This window comes from Pelobates fuscus, chromosome 9 (assembly GCF_036172605.1).
Source record: "Pelobates fuscus isolate aPelFus1 chromosome 9, aPelFus1.pri, whole genome shotgun sequence".
Classification (NCBI taxonomy): Eukaryota; Metazoa; Chordata; class Amphibia; order Anura; family Pelobatidae; genus Pelobates; species Pelobates fuscus.
Genome location: NC_086325.1, coordinates 38,680,252 through 38,702,714, shown reverse-complemented (window position 1 = coordinate 38,702,714; position 22,463 = coordinate 38,680,252). Strand labels below are relative to the sequence as shown.

The 22,463-nt window shown below is 41.5% G+C and overlaps 1 protein-coding gene across 2 annotated transcripts in view; it reads left to right on the top strand.

Moving 5' to 3' along the window:
* The first annotated feature begins 4,974 nt into the window (after window positions 1-4,974).
* The window catches only part of OCRL (OCRL inositol polyphosphate-5-phosphatase), a 51,067-nt gene continuing 33,578 nt past the window's right edge, over window positions 4,975-22,463 (top strand). For both annotated transcript variants that reach the window (XM_063431877.1, XM_063431876.1), the window contains exons 1-4: window positions 4,975-5,045; window positions 9,920-10,004; window positions 15,238-15,317; window positions 16,307-16,345. In XM_063431877.1, coding sequence (XP_063287947.1) covers window positions 5,012-5,045; window positions 9,920-10,004; window positions 15,238-15,317; window positions 16,307-16,345 — 238 coding nt within the window. In that variant the 5' untranslated portion in view covers window positions 4,975-5,011. The remainder of the gene's footprint in view (window positions 5,046-9,919; window positions 10,005-15,237; window positions 15,318-16,306; window positions 16,346-22,463) is intronic.

Genomic DNA, 22,463 nt, shown 5'->3' with positions numbered 1-22,463 from the left:
GTTCAAGTGGTCTGTGTGCAATGTCCCTTAACCCTACAGTGGTAATTATTGCACTTTCTAAGAAACTTTCTGCCAGACAGCCACTAGAGGGACTTCCGACTTCGAAACAAACCTTTGGTCCGTTATCTGGCGCTGGACATCCTCACGCTCTGCATGAGGACCTCCAGTGTCAGGGTTTTCCCCATAGGAAAGCATTGAATAATGCTTTCCTATGGGAAAATCCTAATGCGAGTGTGGCAATTGCTGCGCATGCGCATTAGGTCTCCCCCGCCGGCTGATGTCAGTGGGGGAGGAGCATAGGCGGAGCCTGACCCAGTGCTGAGGGACATCAGCGCTGAAATTCAGTAAGTGACTGGAGGGGTTTTAACCCCTTTCAGCCGCGAGTGAGGGGGGCACTGCAGGAGCCTATTGTGCCAGGAAAAAGGCTTTGTTTTCCTTGTGCTATAGAATCCCTTTAAGTCCCTCACTGGGACTTTTATCAAGATCTCTAAATTAAAAAGAAGATCTCTTGATAAAAGTTCCAGTAAGTGATTTTGTTTGTGTGCCTAAATAAAGTAGTGTCACTTTAATACCAACTTTCCCGAGTGCTCAATCACACACTAAGTTAAAACTTTTTTGTGTGAGAATTTGCACCAGGAGCAAATAGAGTATCCTGCATGTTCCAGTGGAGCTCTTGGAGGATTCTTGATATTGTGAGTGTTCCTATTAATTTTAATTGTATTATATACTGTGTTTTCTTTGTATGGTAAGGCAATACTATAACCACCAAAGCAATGTATGCTTAAAAGGATATTCCAGGCACCCAGACCACTTCTGCCGATTGGAGTGGTCTGGGTGCCAACTCCCACTACCCTGAACCATGCAAGTGTAATTATTGCAGTTTTCATAAACTGCAATATTTAAATTTCAGGGTTAAGTCCTCCTCTAGTGGCTGTCTACAGCCCAAATCCCCATAGGAAAGCATTGAAAGCATTATTCAATGCTTTCTATAGGGAGGTCTAATGCCGCGCATGCACATTAGGTCTCTCCCGCCGACGGCCGCGCATGCGCATTAGGTCTCCACCGCTGGCTGACGTTGGGGACATAGTGCTGGACTCTGGTAAGTTTTAACCCCTTCAGCAACTTGGGATGGGGGGGGGGGGGGGAGGTAGAGGGGCACTAGAGGGTCCTGCAGTGCCAGGAAAACAGAATCCCTTTAATAAAGCAATTTTGGTGTATAGATCATGCGTCTGAAATTTCACTGGTTAATTCGCTGCCATATGAGTTAACTCACTTTTGTTTCTGTTTATGCAGCCCTAGCCACACCTAACCTGCTGTGACTGACACAGTCTCTATGAAAAAAAATGGTTTCATTTTCAACCAGATGTAACTTACTTTAAACGTTTATATCTCCTGCTCTGTAAATCGAACTTTAATACATACAGTAGGCTCATAGCAAGCTCTTAAAAGAGCAGGAGATAAGAAATTCTAAATTGAAAATAATTTGCTATAAAGGAAGGGTAAACATTAGATGACATATCTTATAGAGTACCCTTACAGGAAGTGTTTAGGAAGGCTGTGTAAGTCACATGTGCCCAGGGCTGTATAAACAAATGGATTTAACTCCTAAATGGCAGAGAATTGAGAAGTGAGACTGCAAGGGCATGATCTATACACCAAAACTGCTTCATTAGGCTAAAGTTGTTTTGGTTACTATAGTGTCCCTTTGAATTACGGCTTCCTTCATTGTCTTTTCAATACTCTAAAAAGATTTATTTTATGATGGAAGGGTAGATTGTACTTCTGCAAATGCATGATCGCCAGCCGTTGCAGACAAATGTTCTGGTGTTTCCCTAGTTAATCAATACAAAACAATGATATTTCACATGATTACCGGTATATGTCACCTTTTAATGATCAATAATCTAACAATACCTATTATCATTGACTACGATAAAAGGGATCAGAGATCATTATACTTATCTTATCTCATCATTATGATTATCCATAAAACATACAATCGTGCATGGTTTCCCATAATATTGCCTGATCCACCATGTTTTGTTTTCTTAGAGACATTATTTCTGGCATTTATATTGCGCCAATGAATTTGACAATGCACAATATTATAATGGGGAGAATTTAACAACAAATGAGACGAACTATGACAAACTGTGACGGGAACAATGTGTCGATAAGGATCTTGCTCAAACCAGTTTAAAATGTGGATTATCCCCTCTACACACTGGTGCTGGGAAGTGTATTAAAAGTGCTGCTTGCAGTCCGCAATATGCTTTACTGAGGATATCAATCAATTCATTATTCAAAGAATATTCCGTAAATAACCGACCGCAGCATCTGAATGCTACATACAAACTATGATATATATTCAGAAAACCTTGATGAATTCTCCTCTCTCTGCAGCCTGGTATAAAACTATCTTCATTATTATTTTTTAGCCTGACATTTCAAGCTATAATTTATCTTCACAAGCAGGCTGAGGCACAGGTAACACAGGGAAAGCAATAAATTCCCAGCGTGGCCAGGCCATGGCAGCTATCGCAGTGTCTCCCTGGAGACACACACTATGGGTACAGCACCAAGCACTATGGGTACAGCACCAAGCACTATGGGCACAGCACAAAGCATGTCTGGGTACAGCACCAATAATGTCTGGGTACAGCACCAAGCACCATGGGCACAGCACCAAGCACTATGGGTACACCACCAAGCACTATAGGCACAGCACCAAGCATGTCTGGGTACAGCACCAAGCACTATGGGCACAGCACAAAGCATGTCTGGGTACAGCACCAATAATGTCTGGGTACAGCACCAAGCACTATGGGCACCGCACCAAACACTATGGGTACAGCACCAAGCACCATGGGTACAGCACAAAGCATGTCTGGGTACAGCACCAAGCACCATGGGCACAGCACCAAGCACTATGGGTACACCACCAAGCACTATAGGCACAGCACCAAGCATGTCTGGGTACAGCACCAAGCACTATGGGTACACCACCAAGCATGTCTGGGTACAGCACCGAGCACTATGGGTACAGCACCAAGCATGTCTGGGTACAGCACCAAGCACTATGGGCACAGCACCAACCACTATGGGTACAGCACCAAGCATGTCTGGGTACAGCACCAAGCTCTATGAGCACAGCACCAGGCACTATGGGTACAGCACCAAGCACTATGGGCACAGCACCAAGCACCATGGGTACAGCACCAAGCACTATGGGCACAGCACCAAGCACCATGGGTACAGCACCAAACACTATGGGTGCACCACCAAGCATTATGGGCACAGCACCAAGCATGTCTGGGTACAGCACTAAGCACTAAGGGTACACTACCAAGCATGTCTGGGTACAGCACTAGGCACTATGGGTACAGCACCAAGCATGTCTGGGAACAGCACCAAGCACTATGGGTACAGCACTAACCACTATGGGTACAGCACCAAGCATGTCTGGGTACAGCACCAAGCACTATGGGTACAGCACCAAGCACTATGAGCACAGCACCAAGCACTATGGGTACAGCACCAAGCACTATGGGCACAGCACCAAGCACCATGGGTACAGCACCAAGCACTATGGGCACAGCACCAAGCACCATGGGTACAGCACCAAACACTATGGGTACACCACCAAGCATTATGGGCACAGCACCAAGCATGTCTGGGTACAGCACTAAGCACTATGGGTACACTACCAATCATGTCTGGGTACAGCACCAAGCACCATGGGTACAGCACCAAACACTATGGGTACAGCACCAAGCACTATGGGTACAGCACTAACCACTATGGGTACAGCACCAAGCATGTCTGGGTACAGCACCAAGCACTATGGATACAGCACCAAGCACTATGAGCACAGCACCAAGCACTATGGGTACAGCACCAAGCACTATGGGCACAGCACCAAGCACCATGGGTACAGCACCAAGCATTATGGGCACAGCACCAAGCATGTCTGGGTACAGCACCAAGCATGTCTGGGTACAGCACTAAGCACTATGGGTACACTACCAAGCATGTCTGGGTACAGCACTAAGCACTATGGGTACAGCACCAAACACTATAGGTACACCACCAAGCATGTCTGGGTACAGCACCAAGCACTATGGGCACAGCACAAAGCATGTCTGGGTACAGCACCAAGCATGTCTGGGTACAGCACCAAGCACTATGGGTACAGCACCAAGCACTATGAGCACAGCACCAAGCACTATGGGTACAGCACCAAGCACTATGGGCACAGCACCAAGCACCATGGGCACAGCACCAAGCACTATGGGCACAGCACCAAGCACCATGGGTACAGCATCAAACACTATGGGTACACCACCAAGCATTATGGGCACAGCACCAAGCATGTCTGGGTACAGCACTAAGCACTATGGGTACAGCACCAAACACTATGGGTACACCACCAAGCATGTCTGGTCAGCCAGGCAATAAACACAGCAGGTAGCTGGGTGCTGTTATCTGGCCCTGGATGGATGATGTGCATGTTAGTGCTGTCACTGCTGAGTGCATTGTGCCTGGAGCAGTGAGCACAGAGTGACAATCACACTGCACTGTCCCATGTACTGTGGTACACTGTCTGCACTGCACTGCCCCATGTATTGTAATACACTGTCTGCACTGCACTGTCCCATGCATTGTGATACACTGTCTGCACTGTCCCATGCATTGTGATACACTGTCTGCACTGCCCCATGTATTGTAATACACTGTCTGCACTGTCCCATGTACTGTGATACACTGTGTGTACTGACCGCCCCTCCTGCTCTGTCCCCGGCGCTCAGAGGGTTAATGCCTGCACAGCCTGTCCTGCCATTCCCAGCGCTGCTCCGCTAGGTGGCGGCAGAGGGCATCGGACGTGATGACGTCACTCGCCGGACGCCGGACTCACTGAGTGAGTGTTGCAGCGATCGCCGCACGGAGAGCAGGCCCTGAGCTGGGAGCGGCGGACAGAGCGAGCACGGAGAGCCTCACACAGCCCGCCGCCATGGAGCGGCCGAGGAGGAACACGGCGGGGGTCGCTGTATCCTTTACACGGGCTGTGGGCAGCGATACAGGGGAAACCATGGGCGACCCTCACAGCTCTGATACAACTACAACTCCTTTGGTGCCTTGCCACAAGCAACGGCTGGCACTGCATCATGGGAGTGGTAGTCCTGCAGGGCTGGAGTGCGGTCTTACGGCACCCCTGGTATACATGGGCAGGGCTTACTATGTGTATGGCCAATCACAGTGACCTCTCACCCTCTGCCTCCACAGCCATTGTAACACCAGGGGGAGGCAAGCTGCAGCACTCCAGATGTTGTGGACTACAACTCCCATAATGCTCTTACACCCATAATGCTGGCAAAACATCAGGGGAGGTGTATTCCACAACATCTGGAGAGTTAAAGGTTGCCTGACCTTGTTGTAGACCAGGCCTGTCCTCCCAGATGTTGCTGAACTACAACTCCCATGATTCTATGAATGAAATAGGCTGAGAATCATGGGAGTTGTAGTTCAGCAACATCTGGGGGTGGCGGAGTTTGGGGAAGCCTGTTTTAGATGCTTTAAGCTGAGCATCCTGGCTAACAGACCTCAGCAGCTAGTGAGGAGTTAGCCATCATTGGGATTGAGGTTTGCAGGAGCTAATACAAGGAAGTATGTTAAGAACAGGCCTGTCCAACCTGTAGCCCCCCAGATGTTGCTATTGGAGTGTATGTTTTTCAGCAGGTAGATGGCAAGGTATCCATAGCTGCTCTTCTCGATTTATTATTGAGGACATTTTCAGTTGTGTTTTAAGTTATTATTAGTTATCGTAGAATATGTCACTGTCATTTCACATTTTAGCAGAATTGTAAATGGGCGTTTTAATGTAAATTACTGAAACGGTCTTTGTAGAGTTGTCAGGCAGGGATGGGTTTGAACAGTTTGAATGTTTCTGGCAGTCTGCCATTTGGATTGTCATTCGAGTGTCTGTCTCTGACAGGGATGAAGCTAACTCCGCCATAGAGAAGAAATTAAAACATTGAATTAGCAGACGAGAAGTCTCTCTCTGTCAGGCACTCTTTCAGGGTTATTCACAGTAGTGTGAATTGTCAGGAAGTGAATATCCGATATTACACAAAAATAAGCCATCTGAAAACAGAGGGCTTGGATAATTTCCTTCTCTATTTGACTTTATTATTCTATTTGATTTTATAATTTGCTTATTTCAATATATCCTTCCTGGAGAAAAATATTTTATTAATAAATAAATATTTGTGCATATCGCTGTAAGTGCTAGTGAATATCACTGCCAGGAGCTTCTGTTCGCTGTCCTGGGCTAAGATTGGAGGAGAGTGCTGATTATTCTCAGTTAATAATCTAAGCCCATCACTGCTGTGCTTAGTTTAGGCCAGGCTTCCCCAAACTCCGGCACTCCTGATGTTGCTAAACTACAACTCCCATGATTCTCATCCTATCTATTTCATTCATAGAATCATGGGAGTTATAGTTCAGCAACATCTGGAGGGCCGGAGTTTGGGGAAGCCTGCTTTAGGTAGACAGCGTACCCCTGGAACACAAACACAGCAGAGATATATAAAAAATAATTTACATCTGCTGCCCTTTTCTCTACAGTAAACACTGCAATAATATTGTTTCTGGGGTAAAGGAGCAAGGAACTACGACTTTTTCTGGAAGTGACCTTTCAGTCTTTAATCTGTGAATCCACTGCAGGTGTGCATGATCTGTTTTGAGGGCCCTTCATTTTCTTTTGTGACTTTATTGGGTCTGATAATCCCTTGGGCTGAGGGGGGTTAAGGCTTTCTACATCCTGAGAAGCCACAGTACAGGAATTTTCTCCTGGTGTATGCATACTCTGCTGTTTATTTAGTGTTAAGAACATAAGACCTGCATATTGGTATGGAGGGCTTTCACACAACGTTGGTCCTTAGTGACGTCACGTGTGAACATTTCAACCTTTAAACACTCAAAGATCCTTCCCTTAGCTTAGCTACAAACAACTAGAATTCTAATTGCTTATCGTAAACTGTTCAGAGATAATGGTCTAGTTCTATTACCGTAAAAATAAAGTTTCAGCATGCGGAATAATAGAGAATTGCTTCAACCAAGGAACACAAAGATCCACACTGGAAAAGGAAGCCGCACTTGTGTAAACCGTACTGGGATGCTGTTGAACAAGGGCTGGCAATCCCTCAATTTGACAAAGGCCGTGTTGGGGGCCAAAACGTTGCAATGTCTGTTCATGCCCATTAAAGCTGCTTGAAGTGATGCAGTGCCTGGACCACCTTCTTCTTCTGACTACAAAGAACACAAGGATGACGTTTTGAGGATTTGAATGTGAATGAAATCTTTTCATTAGACAATTTGAATATTTTGGTCTTTTTGTTTGAGCTCAACTTAATATTTAAAACAGTAGGCATTTTTTGTGATAACAGGTAGTACAGGGGGAAAGGGAGCTACGGCTACTTATTTTTGTTTCCAGGACTCTCACCAAAGGCGTATTCAAAATGAGTCCATGGAAGAGACTGTGACTTCCTCCACAGATCTTCTTGAGCATATGCAATGCGATGCATGTCCCCATCAACCATTGCGACGGATAGAAGATAGAAAATGCAATATTTCACAGGTGGAAGCTGTTCCAACATAGCAGTTTTTTTTCATAATGTAACATTACCTCTTTTCAGAAGTTATTTTTTTTTTTTTTAGTAAGGATATGACTCATATCTTACCCAAAGCTTTTAAGTGAATATCTGGCTATCGAGGAAAGTAAGGGACAACTCAATGTGATTACATGATCTGTCATTTTCGAATTCAACCCCACCGAAGAATAGACACAGTCAAAACAATACTAACCTATTTAGTGACTTCCTTCTGAAATATGTTAATTCAATGTGTTGTATTTAAAGAGGCTACTACACTTCTATATTACTTTTATCCCTAGTTGGACACCAAGTAATGCAGTTTTATGCCATGTAGTGCATGTTAAAGGGAAACTATAGTGCCAGGAAAACAGGTTTTTTTTTTTCTAGCACTATAGTGGTCCCCACCCACGGTGCGGAAGGGGTTAAAAACCCATTCTGACACTTACCTTAGTCCAGCTCTGATATCCCTTTAGCACAGGCTTGGTCTTCGCTACCGATTCTCCTCTGCCAACGTCAGCTGGTGGAGGGCCTAATGTGCATGCACGGCTATTGCCATGCTCGCGTTAGGGATTCCTCCATAGGAAAGCATGTCTAAAGCTTTCCTATGGGGTTTTGGGTGACTGGACATCCCCATGTATAGCATGAGGACGTCCAATGACCCGTAAGTCCCACTTGTGGCTGTCTGGTAGACAGCCACTAGAGGTGAAGTTAATCCTAGCAGGTAATTATTGCAGTTTCTTAAAAACTGCAATAATTACCTTTGCAGGGTTAAGTGACCTGGGATACTGCACCCAGACCACCTCAATGAGCTGAAGTGGTTTGGGTGCCTATAGTGTCACTTAATAGCTTGCTAGACCCTGCAGGAGCCTTCTGTGTGTGACAAACGTTCATAATACAGAGCAGGAGATAAAAACTTTTGAAAGTAAGTTACATCTGAAAATGAAACCATTTTGTTTTCATGCAGGCTATGTCAGTCGCAGCCAGGGAAGATGTTGCTAAGGCTGCATAAACAGAAACAAAAGTGATTTAACTCCTAAATGGCAGTGACCTGAGTAGTGAAGCTTTTGTATTAGTTATGCAATTTGAAATACTATCAGCTGTGAACGAAAGCTAGTTTGTAGCTAGTGTACTTGCACAACCACTAATCGTGCACTGTGTATGTCGCAAGCTGCTCATTGGCTCAGGATCCATTTACAGGCATGTAAAAATAAACATGCGTTGTGCAATGCAAACATTTAACACCAAGATCTTCTTTTAAAGTACATCCAAGTCATTTTTAGATGACAAATTACCTTTTAAGTTAACTCTTTTCCACACAACACATACAATTACTGATTGACTTTTAGAACGTGGGTCATAGCATATTTACATACTCAAGTGCAGTGCTGGAAAAATGTCACAATATCATTTAAAAGTTTTTTTCTTTTTAATTTCCAATCTCACCCAATATTCCATGTTATCTGATCAGTGTGTTATAATAACAACACAGTATGGAGAGACCATGTAATTAAATATGTATAGCTAGATGCTACTACTACAAAGCACTCCCTCAAGTGCCCAAACAAAATCCAATACAGTATATCAAAAAAGAGATGATGCACATAAATGATTAATTAAACAAAAAAAGGTATAACAAACAAAGCAAAAAATTAAGTGACAATAATAAGGCAAACAAGTTAAACAATGACAATTACCACAACTTACACAAGCCTATTCTTGTGACAGCACCCTTAAGAAAGGCATCCAGGAGATGCCGAAACACTGGGGGGAGGGGAGAGGGGGGGTATTAGAGGGTCGTGTTTCTGCCAGAATAGGCTTTGGTAAGTTGTGGTTATTGCCATTGTTTAATTTGCTTGCCTTATTGTTGTCACTTATTTTTTTTGCTTCTTGTTTGTTATACCTTTTTTGGTTTAATTAAGCATTTATGTGATTTGCTGTTTTGCAGAACAGTTTTCTTTCTCCCCTTGTTATTTGTGGCATGTTGAGATTGTATACACAGGGCAGGAAATGTCCAACAAAAAACAGATTGGGCAAATGAAAAATGTTGATTTTTCCATGACTGTATCTTTTGCTGAACTATTAAAGAAGCAGTGATACTTTTTTCTTGTGCTTTGAACCATTGCCAGGTCCTCCTTTTTATTTATTTATTTTATCAGTTTTCAGACAACTTTATACTTTGAAATGCTTATTGCTATGTTAGAAAGGAAGTATGCTCTAGAATTCTGTACATGTTTATATGTTTGGAACTTTCCTTTACTGCCTTTTACATTCTGTGGAGGGGCATGAAGTGAAGTTAGGACGCAAGGAGCCATGTCAGCTTGTTCTAAATCATCAGCGTGATGGACAATATGTGTAAGTATTTAAAAGAACAACTCTGTGTATATGTGTTTAAATTAAAGGGGAACAATTACTTTCCATGAATTATATGTATGTTCACTTATTCTCCACATTTAAGTGACGTATTTCTGAGGTACAAAAAAAATAAATTAAATATGGAAAGCTACACCTCTTTATCTTGGACCTGAACACCTTCATCTTTGCTCCCTATGAATAATTCTTGTAACTAGGGCTTTGAAGTTAGAGTAATTTTTTGTGGGAGTTTTTTACAGTTAAAATGACGACTTATATGCCGACATATACAGTAAATTGTAATATGGTAATTGTATTATAATTATATATAATACAAAGCGTTTTGGGATCAGAGTCGGTGGTACCATAAATTGAGGAGTCAGAGGTTTTGTCTACCCACACACCAGTCCTAGTGTAATCATAGAGAGTGTCATTCAGAGAAGAGGAGGAATGCAACAGTTGGAGAGATTTTTCTTAAGTGTCTAGTTTACCTTCAGTAAAGGTGGATTGATCAACAATGACCATTTATTTACATAGTAATTTTCCCACTTTTTGGAGCATGACACTGTTTTTATTTCTCCTCCATATTTCGAATGTGTGCCGAGCCAGTGCCTGGACTGAACTGGATTGTTCTGTCATTTGCTAACTGTTTAATATAAGGTTAAAATAAACAAATGATAAAAAGGTTAAAGGACCACTCGTTTTCCTGGCACTAGAGTGCCCTGAGGGTGCCCCCACCCTCAGGGACCCCCTCCCGCCCGGCTCTGGAAAGGGGAAAAGGGTTAAAACTTACCTTTTTCCAGCGCTGGGCGGGGAGCTCTCCTCCTCCTCTCCGCCTCCGTTCCTCCCCGTCGGCTGAATGCGCACGCGCGGCAAGAGCTGCGCGCGCATTCAGCCGGTCGCATAGGAAAGCATTCATAATGCTTTCCTATGGACGCTTGCGTGCTCTCACTGTGATTTTCACAGTGAGAATCACGAAAGCGCCTCTAGCGGCTGTCAGTGAGACAGCCACTAGAGGAAAAAGGGGAAGGCTTAACTAATTGATAAACATAGCAGTTTCTCTGAAACTGCTATGTTTATAAAAAAATTAGTTAACCCTAGCTGGACCTGGCACCCAGACCACTTCATTAAGCTGAAGTGGTCTGGGTGCCTAGAGTGGTCCTTTAAGACAAGTCAGAGCTGAATTTCAATGTTTTATTCAACTTATTTTATTTTTTTTGTTAATTTTCTTTATTCGTTTCCAGTGATGTGATGGCTCCTTTTTAATGTGGGCCAGTTAAATGAATGTTATTGGCAGAATTTGTGTTTTTGTATTTTGAATTTGAAGTTTTTTTTTTGTTTAGTTTTTTGTTGGTCCTTTGTCCTGAAAGCATACATTGTTTATAACCCATTATATAACTGGCACAGAAACCAGGGAGTGATAGTTTCAGGTATGATCAAAAGAAACTGTGACCTAGTTAAAGTTGATGACATTTCCTCTCTTTCTTCATCCGAGTAAACACTATTTATGACTATATATACCTCATATACTAGGTCTGGGGAGGAGTGCAAATGTTTTAAATCTAAAACATTCTTACACTGCACTTCCTGACTTTCTATGGCAAATTGCAAATGGGGCACATTTATTAAGGCAAAACAGGTGTTTTTCTGGCATTGTCCTAAATGTTTACATTGCATTGTTTATGATAGCTCGTTAGTTAGCATTTTGCCATGTTTTTGCCTTAATTCCTCTCCTATGTGCCCCAGGAACCATTTTCCATGGTCAGCTGCATGGGGTATTAAAGGAACACTCCAAGCACCACAACCACTGCAACATGTATAGTGGTTATGGTGCAAGTAGTGCCATGGTAGCATCCCATAATAAGATTGCTATACTGTTTTACCATGGTTTGTTGACTTACCTGGGTCCTGCCAGCGCTACATCTTTTGCACCTAGTCTTCTTAAGCAGGAGAAGCTCTGTGGAGCAAAGCAAGCCACGTGCGTTGACTGAGAGCTCTCAGCTTATGTTTTCAGCTAGTGATTGCTGTAGTGTAGACATATGTGTCACATTTTTCATTGTTCTGACATAGTTTAAGAGAAGGAGTGCAGTATGGCTGCTGAAACATGATCAAGTGACTTTTCTTGAAAAAATGCGAGTTTAGGTCACAACATAACTTCAAACAGCAATTTGTACATCTATTACATTTGTGCTTCTATAGAAGATGTTTGAATATTATGTGCAATTGGTTGAAAAAACAAATTGGCTTTCAGAGGTGGTGACCTATGACCTTTATGTTGCAAAGGTCTCTACCATTTGTCTCTACCATCTCCATCGGTCTCTACCATTGCGCCAAGTTTCATGAGTTATTGATGAGTGTCTGGATGGACTATATGTGTAATATGTGCATAAAAATGCATCTGAACAAAATATTAGTCTGCAGCTTTGTTGCTGGTCCACCTAAATGTAAAACCCTGTGCCTTCATATTTGTTGTTGGCTTTTCTAAAAAGCATTCAGTTTTGTAAAGACCATCCCTGATGTTGGACAGCATGCTGCTAAAGCTTAATACATGGTTGCAATGAGAACTCCTTAATGTAGGAAATGCTGTTTAAGGGAAAGGGCACATTCCAGCTTATTCATGTTATTCCTTTCACCAACATATGCATGAACCCCTGGGAAAAGGACACTAAGCACACATAATGTCTTGCCATAGAAACAGAGTTTGCTTTTTTTATATACACTATATAAATCCGTAGATTGATTGGTAAAATGGCGTGAGCACACAGAAGTATACTATAGGAAAGTATATTTTATACTCGCCTCTGCTGCACATTACCAACTCACAATTCTTCTGTATATGACCCTTTACTAAAGTTAGGTGCAGAGAGGAGCTTGATTAAAAACAAATATAAAGTAACACTCAAAGCATCATAACCACTATAGCCTACTCTAGTAGTTATAGTGCCATGGGAGCCCTGGCACCCTCCCTGAGTTAAGTAGCCAAACCACTTAAAGGGACACTATAGTCACCAGAGCCACTACAGCTTAATGTAGTTGTTCTGGTGTCTATAGCCTGTACCTGCAGGCTTTTCAGAGAAAAAGCAGCGTTTACATTGCTGCCTAGGAACACCTCTAGTGGCAGTTACTTAGACGACCACTAGAGGTGCTACCTAGTTTAATGCTGCAGCACTGGTGTTCGGCGTCTCCATGATCTACATGGAGGTGCTGAATGTTTTCCCCCTAGAGATGCATTGATTCATTGTATCTCTGTGAGGAGATGGTAAATGGTGGAGCGCGGCATCTTGCCACACATGTGCAATAGCCTTCCATTGCTTTCCTATGGGAAACCATTGGATTGGGTGAGATCATAAAGACTGATCTCAGACATGGAGGCGGAGCCAGCCGCTGCGAGACCGGGGCTGTGTGAGAAAAAGGTATACATGTTTGTGTTCCATTTAAGAAAGATTTGACAACTTACATGGCTCCCGCCAAGCAAACTCTGCTGACTTCCTATTGACCCAACCCTACATGACAGAGCTAAGCTCAATTTAGCTAATGGAAGCTTCAGGAGCCTGCAGCTGAATTGTAGGTGCCAATGGGTGCTCGACAGGACCTAGGTAAGTTGTCAAAATGTTCTATAGGCTGTAGTGGTTATAGTGGTAGGAGTGTTCTGTTAAATATCTGTAAATAATGATACTATACATTTTTAGCCATGTTACTGTTTGCACAGATCTGCATACATATGTATATTAGGATTTGGAGCATATTTTACATTTTCAGCAGATGCCAGGCAGTGGCAGCTTTGGATTTGTAGAATAAAATGTTGGGTTTTAAAAAAATAAATTAAAAAGAAGCAGCACCACTAATATTTAACATTTTCGTAGCTAACGAAATCACTTGCAGAGTTAGTGAAGTATCTCTTTAAAGCTGTTCTGTTTGGCAATGGCAATGGCAAGGACATACTGAAATTGGAAGTTGCTTTGGCAGCAGTGCTTGCTGGGAGAGATCAGAATTTATGATAAAACTGTGAACACTAGATGGGATTTTTTTATCATACTGCTCTCCAATTTGCTGTTTGTATGGGTGTTAGTGCTGAAGTAAATATAAAACACAAACAAACACACTTACCATGTGGTAAAGAGGTTAAAACTCACTAGAGGGCGACTGATGCTCAGTCTCACACACACACACACACACACCCCCACACACACTCACTCACTCACTCTTGAATGGCTTGAATGCCCTTCATTCTCCCCAGCTCTACACGCAATACCTTTTGGACAAACATTATGACAGGAACACAAGTAACATGTAGGGCAGACGTTTTCCCACGCTACAATTCAGCACACACACCTATTGTACATTTACGCCGCACAGAAGGGACTGTATTACATCATATTTGGAATTTATATTCGTCTCACTTCCCCCCATTTGTCAGTACCTATCATATTTTTCACTACGGAGTCTATGGTCAAGGCTAGGCCTATTGTCCATAGAGGAGGTTTGGCTAATAGATGGAGCACTGACCCCAAGGTCAGGAAATCGAAACTTCAACAACAGCACCTCTGTAACTTTCACAGCTAAACTTTTCACTTGTTTGATACATTCCTACTCTAACCATTACATTGCATGCACAAGATGGTTGTATTTCGACTTATTGTATATAACCTGTCCCCTTGCACTTGTTAAATGGTCAACATTTGGAAAACAAATATATATATATATTTTTTTTTTTAAAAAGGTCACTAGATAAATGACATACACACTAATGTAGCATTAGACAGGTGTTTCAACTGTTAAATGCATGGAACAATTGCATTTTTAATATGAATCTCTGCAAATTTTGTATTGTGTGTTAGTGATTCCATTTATGCTATGGATAAGTTATAGGATCTATTTTCTTTGAAAGTAAACACGCTGGTTTGACTTGAATACATTTGTTATGTGTAACGTAGATTTCCTTAGTATTGCCTTTCAGGCATTGTATAGTGTGTAACACACACCTGTGCAACTCTGGGTTTAACCTACCTGTGACAATACAAACCCTGCCAGTTCTAGTAAAATTACATTAGCATCTGAATACAGTTTTAGAAATTATTTTTCGCAATGTCCTTGTTAAGGCACAAAGAAGCAGAACCTGCTCTGCTCATGTGCTATATAATTTCATAGATTACATAGTACTGTTACTGGCCTTTTGGTGTAAAAAGATTTAAAGTCTGACAAATTAAGTAGACCTTTTTTTTCCCTCCCTTTTCAGGCTGGTCATTCACTCCGAAGCAAAACATTCAAACAATGAAGATGTTCTACCAATAACAAGCAACTTTAAATGTGTACAAGGTGTATATTAATCTACGTTTGTTTCTCTATTCTAAAATATTGCTTAGAGATACTGTCTGTGCTCTGCTAATTATTTCCCTAAATATTATTCAAAATTGTGGTCTTGTCGCTTTTAGTGTGTGTGTGTGTATAATATTTCAAACGTAAGAGTGTCTTGTTTGTTAAAATAGATTCCTTTTTTAGCTCATAACAAAGGAAGTAGTATGTTTCTGTTATTCTGAGGTCGCAACATTTAGTTTAATTTCGGACAGTAAATGTCAAAGGAAGATGGAAACATCACTTTTCAGGAACCACGAGGTGTCTAGGAATAAATAATAAAATATTTAAAAAAACAAACATAAACAGTTCTGTTTTCTGAATCCCTTTACTTTTAAGAGCGGAAAGAGAGCTAAGAACACAGAATCCTTTTGAAACAAATTGTTCGGTAGGATTGTACCCTTATTAATAGTTAAAGGACTACAGTTGTACAACTCACGTTAGATTGCAATTCCTGTCATGTTTAGATGGATACCTACGGCAGCTGATACTGTTGCCTAAACTGACTCTAGTAACCTTATTATATCCCTGGTAGAATTAGTTTCATAGTGGTTCATTTTGCTTTGATTTTATAAGATACATTAACACATATATTCATGGGCTCTGCATATGGAAACGCTATGTATGTAGAAAATGAATTTTATCATATTTAAATTGAGCATCATACTCTGCAGTGCTAAATAATAATAATTTTGCCTGCTTGGGACTCTTGGCCTTTTCTAGGGGACTTGGCAATAAAAGCTGACTGTTGTGCCTCGAGTGTTGTTCTCTTCCTTGGGTAATGAGGGCTGTGGTTTATTTTTATTTACCTTGGAAGGAGAGGGGAGGTTGTGCTGATTGCTGTTCAGATATCTGCACCATTATTATGAAGTGTTTTATTTTCTGACAACCTTTACATGTATATTTGGAATTTAGTTTATTTATTCTCTTTTTTTTTTTTTTTCTTCCCACAGAGGCAGAGGAGACTCTTCTCATAGATATCCCCACCAACAGTATGTACTGTGACTCCTTCTAATCTTCAATACTAATTCAATGTAATCTTGTTAGTTTCTAGCTGGCCCGATTGGCTCTGTGGTGTTTAAGTAATTGAGCGCCATTAAACCAGTTTATATCCCCAAAATTCTCAAAGGTACACTGTAACGATAACCATTTAATCTCTTTGACTTGGTTATAGATCCTGGTGTCTCAGTGTTGAACCATTTTTGAGAAGTTTAACAATAAAAAAGGGTCTTTGGCTAACCAAAATCCCCACCCCTTACTGGAGGTGTGGCAAAGGCAGAGATTTCACACTTCTATGTAGTCATACCCATTCCCTTTCGGCCAATGACAACTGCCCATTTTTCCTTGGGCTAATACTTCATTAGCCAAATCAGCAAAGAGCTACTGGAGACTCTCTCATAAAGCATTAAAAACTGTTTAACACTGAATAAATTTACAGCACCTGGCGACACCAGACAGTCATTATAGCTAGTTCAATAAGATTAGGCAGATATAGTGCCTGCAGTGCCCTTTTAAGGAACAATTTAAGCACCATAACCACCACATAGTGTTGCGCCCCCCCCCCCCCTTCATTGAAAGGTGTCCATTTTCTAACAGTTTGACCTGGGGTTCTTTGTCTGCTATTCACATCCTCAATGAAAGCCTTAAGCTCTTTTTAATAATTTTAACGTGGCAGTACAGAGCTTAGCTCAGAGGCTGAGAGAGATCAGATGATGCTTTTAGCCAATTAGCTGGCACTACATGGCAGGGTTTAGCTTACGAGTGCTAACGGGAACTCTCTCCAGGAGTTTCCGGCTCTCACTGCTGGAAGTGACTGGGGTCTGGCAGACCCAGATAAGAAGTCAAACATTTGCTGCTTACATCGTTGAAGGAGGACCAGGGAACTACTGCGTGCTTTAGTGGTTATGGTGCTCGGGGTGTTCATTTAAGGGGTCACTCAAAATACCATAACATCTTTACTTTATTACAGAGGTTATGATGCAGGTAGTACCCTACACCTACTGACTATGTTTAGTGCTTATACCTGCAGCGGTTTCTAAATAAATCTCCCTGCAGCTATTATCATGCCCATCGGTTCAGGCACTGCAAAGGAAGAATTTTCACTTCCTCTTTGTTTTGTTTTTGGTATGGCTTTTTTCTAAATCCAATTTGTGAGTGCAGGAGGGATCTAACTTTGTTCAAAATGTACTGTGCATGAAGATACCAGCCAAAGCATGGCTGCTGTCATTTTACAGTTCCAGTCATCCTTTGTGTTTAACCCCTTAAGGACCAAACTTCTGGAATAAAAGGGAATCCTGACATGTCACACATGTCATGTGTCCTTAAGGGGTTAAAGGGACACTATAGTCACCAGAACAACTATAGCTTAATGTAGTTGTTCTGGGGAGTATAATCATTGCCTTCAGGCATTTTAATGCAAACACTGCCTTTTCAGAGGAAAGGCAGTGTTTACATTGCCCCTAGGGACACCTCCAATTGGCCACTCCTCAGATGGCCCCTGGTGGTGCTTCCTGGCTCAGTGCTGCACAGTAGGCAGCACTGCCATTCAGCATCTCCACTCTCTGCATGGGGACGCTGAATTTTCCTTAAAGAGATGCATTGATTCAATGCATCTCTATGAGGAGGTGCTGATTGGCCAAAACGGCCTTTGGCCCTACCCCTTGCCTATTGTAGCCAATCCAATGCTTGGGCTAAAAATTGGCAATTCTGATGTCACCAAGGGGGCAGGGCCATTGCCGACGGAGCCATACGGCGCTGGAAATAAGGTGAGTTTTAATTGCTTTTAAGGGGTGGCAAGCCACCTTAATGGTGGGTGAAACATTATAGGGTCAGGAATACATGGTTGTGTTCCTGACCCTATAGTGTTCCTTTAATGGAACGGCTGCTGGAGGGATAAACTACTGATCCCATTAACCCCTCTTAATTAGAAGAGCCTCTTTCTGGTCTAGTAAGGTTATTTCTTCTGCTAAATTCAACCTTTTTCAGCTATGCAGCTTCAGATGTTTTTGCATTATTTTGTTAATGCATGCATACAGTGCATTATAAAATGAGTTTCTTTTTTTTAACCGCTGCTTCCCTTTAAGAATAAATAAAAAAAGTGTCAAAATATTCTATCTGGATTTTATTTATTTTTTTGAACTGTTAACATCTTTACAAGTGTTATAAATTAGCAGTGATATCAAAAGGGACACATACGTCATCTATATTGCACTGGGTTGTTTAACATGTTGGGAAAATTTACAATCTCACGTGAGCAACCGGTCTGTACAAGAGGGTGTTGACCTCACTCCTGTAATCAGTTGTGTATTCACTAAAATGCAGACTTGTGGTCGCTTGAGAAGGGACTTGCTAAACTCCAAATTGGTTGTTGGTTATAAACTTGGCTTCCAAGTGAGTTCTTGGCTCTCTACATTTACAACGCCCATTTTATTGTGCTTAGAACGTTCATTAAACAGTAAAACATTGCAATCTTTTATTTAAAACATGCTAGCAAGAACATGTGCTACTTATTATCTGTTTCAGTGAAGGTATCGTAGGTAGTTATAAACCTGCCAGAAGTATTTGCTTTTCAGGTGTGATAGTGACCTATGCTTGCTACACATTTTTTTTTCTCTTAAATTATAAGTGTCTAATGTTTGTGACATTTTGGACAGCCTTATCACACTTTTTTGCTCTGTGTTTTACAAACACAGAACAAACACAGAAGGATTTATTTACTAAACATAAAACTATAGAGAGGTAAAAACAGCATTACATAGTTAAGACCAAAATAGGTAAATTGTAACTACATGAGCTATACAAGCTGTCAAAACAGCAATTTTTTTTTTAAAGTGGTTTAAGAAATAAAAGCGTAGCTCCCCTGAATTCTTAACCATTACCAACCATCCTACTGTCGCTCAAATAATGCAGAATTCTCACTTGGACAGTAGAGATGGTCTGCAAACATTTTAATTTGATCTCTTTATCCGACAACACCTGGTAACTATCAAGCCATTTGAATATACAGTTACTGCGTTTGATAAGTCCACACCCACCTTTCACCTGAACTGTATCTGAATAAAGAAAGAGGCATGTTTGCATTGGAGGAAACCTACTGCAGGCTTAGATATCTGTGCGTTACGTAGACTAATAGAATCATCTAGCCACAGGTGAACTCTTTTGAGTTGAGTTAACTCTATTAAGTCATGCATGTACTAGTGCATACAGTATACTAGGCCTTAAACAGACGTACTTCATATAGAAAAACAATAATATGTTTGTTACTATTTATTGTAAAAAAAAATTAATGAAAATCCTGTAGCCACAGACATCTGTACTTAAGACAACATACAAGATTTCACACTATAATATTTATTTTTTGCGCCTATGGGAGGTGCATACATAAAATGTAATTTGTAGTAATCAATGCTGACGGGTCCATAATTAGATGGAAAAACTTCCTCTAGCAATGCTTTTATTCAAGCTATTGAAATGGGCATACGGTGTGTGTCCATTCCCTGTGGATTGCAATGCTCATGTGTCTTAAACTGAGCTGGTGCTCTTACCTGCTACCTTGGGATGCATTGGAGAAAACTGTATTGGAACAAGAGCGTGTAACCTCCCAGAGTTCATCTTGCATCCTCCCGCATAACTGTCTTCCACAGGACAGAAGGGAGTGTAACCTGATAGAAAAAGGTCCGATTTATTGGGACTCTATAGGCACACAGACAACTTTTATATCATCGCAGTGGTCTGGGTGCAGTGTCATGGTTCACTTAACCCTGCAATGTAAAACATTTCAGTTTTACAGAAACGAAACCAGACAGTCACTATAGGTGCTTCCTGCAGTTTAATGGATTTTGACTTTGTGAAACGATGCTGGACATAGTCATGCATTGCATGAGGAGTTAAAAAAAAAAAAAAAAAACCCAGAGGAAAGTATTTATTCAATGCTTTCTTATGAGGAAGGCCTAATGCGCGCGGCACTCGCTGCGCATGCACATTGAGTACATGGATTGCGTGGATATTGGCGGAGGAGAAGCCGGACCCTGCGCTGAGGGACATCTGTGCTGGAATAAGGCACATGTTTAAAAGGTTTTTAACCATTTATATGGGACAGGGGCCAGAGGGATACTATAGTGTCAGGAATACAGCTCTGCATTCCCAACACTGCTGATAAGCCTTTCCATTATTCTGGAATGTAAATGTGTTTCTCACAGGAGTACTGAGAGAAAGAAATCCAACAGGAAACAGACCATGGAAGATATGTCAAACCAGACCGACGCTCGGAGTTCTGTTGGTGTTGCTCTTTTTGAGGCTTGGAAGGCATGATCCGATTGTGGAATGGCATCTTGTGTTTTCAGTGCTACCTGTCATTTGATTATTATTATTATTATTATTTTATTATTTATATAGCGCCAGCAAATTCCGTAGTGCTGTACAATGGGTGGACTAACAGACATGTAATTGTAACCAGACAAATAGACGCACAGGAACAGAGGGGTTGAGGGCTCTGCTCAATGAGCTTACATGCTAGAGGGAACAAAGTGTAAAGGTGCACCTAATGACCTGTCCTGCCTGCCTCTTGGGGGGGGGGGAAAAAGTGAGAGAAGCTGGTAACTTAACAATGCCCAGGAAATACCACAGTTGCACTTAATCTGGACACACATTTATCCTGCAACTCAACGGAGGCGTGATATTTAGAAAGCAATTTTACAACTTTGTTAAGTAATTTCTATTAAAACCGCCTTGGGGTATTGGTTTTGTAATTCGACTGCTCACTTTCAGCTCTGGTGCCCTCGCCTTTTGTATTTGTACATAATGCCCCGTGTTTCAGACGCCTTCTGAGGCTGAATACACAGCTGGCACAACACGCTTCTAATGAGATACCCTTAATAATGGTTATGTTAATTCAACAGGGTTTCAGAACGCTGTACATATCTTTTAATTTTAATTGTTTTCTGGTCCCTTGATTACCCTGTGAATATGTATCCGCTTGAAAGGAAATTGTTTGTAAAGAGCTGCTGGGTAAGTGTAGCTGTGACTCATATTTTCCAAGCTGTCTTGTTCTTCCCTAGTAATCTTTGTGTGACTGACATGGCTGTGGATTTCCTCTGTACACATTGCTTGTCGCAGCGGTTTGGGCTTTGCAGGTTTTTAAGGATTATCTTAAAGAATGCAGCTGCTTTACAAGATGCAGGGGGTGACCTGTAGCTGGTTCATAGGAGTTGGCATCATAACTCCTAGATGGATTCATACAGTAACCTTACTGTGGGCACCTTGTGAACTTACATTGCTAAGACAGTAGTGATGATTGCTTAGGGGACATGGAGGATGATGGGACCTGTAGTGAGATGTCGCATATCACTACCATTAGATGATTCTAGCATTTCATTTTGGATTAAAAAAAAATATATATTTTTTTTAATTGGAAATAAAAACGTGAAGGGGATGGAAATATAGTTCTACGCAGTAAGGATCGCATAAAGCACAATTCAAAGTTACGTTTTTGTTAGCTCTACAAAGTGACCGTTCCTCATTGTGCAAAAATCAGTATGTGATGCATTAAGCCGCAAATAACACACTGTTGATCTCAGCAGTAGAACATTGCTCTAGTTCAAGGAGAACCACTGCAGTGGGTGACCAATTAAAACTTGAAACTGTAAGTAAAGACTTGCTAAGAATCTTTCTCTTGTGAGATTTTTAGAAATCTAGAAACATTATAGAAAATTACATATGGGGAGAGAATTTCATTGCAGTTCTTGCTTTGCCTCTATTTTCTGCATTAAAGACAGTGGGATATTTTCTGGTTTGTGTTTCCCCACAATAGATTTTTTTTTCTTAACCTTGTTTTCCTAAAAAAAAAGATAAATACCCCCAGTGCTTCCCAAGGAATAAATGCTAAAAGGGGCATTCTAAGCACTATAACTACTACAGCCTGTTGTAGATAATGTAGCGCAAGTACTCTGAAGACCAGTTTTTGGTTTTTTTTTTTAAATCAATTTTAAGTAGTTTGGCACGCTGGGTATCAACAATTTCTTTTTCAAACTCTACTCCCCTCAATTCTCGTATATCATATGAGAAGTTTCACCTTCCTCACTAAAATAAACTCTAAAACATGGTGCTTGGAGT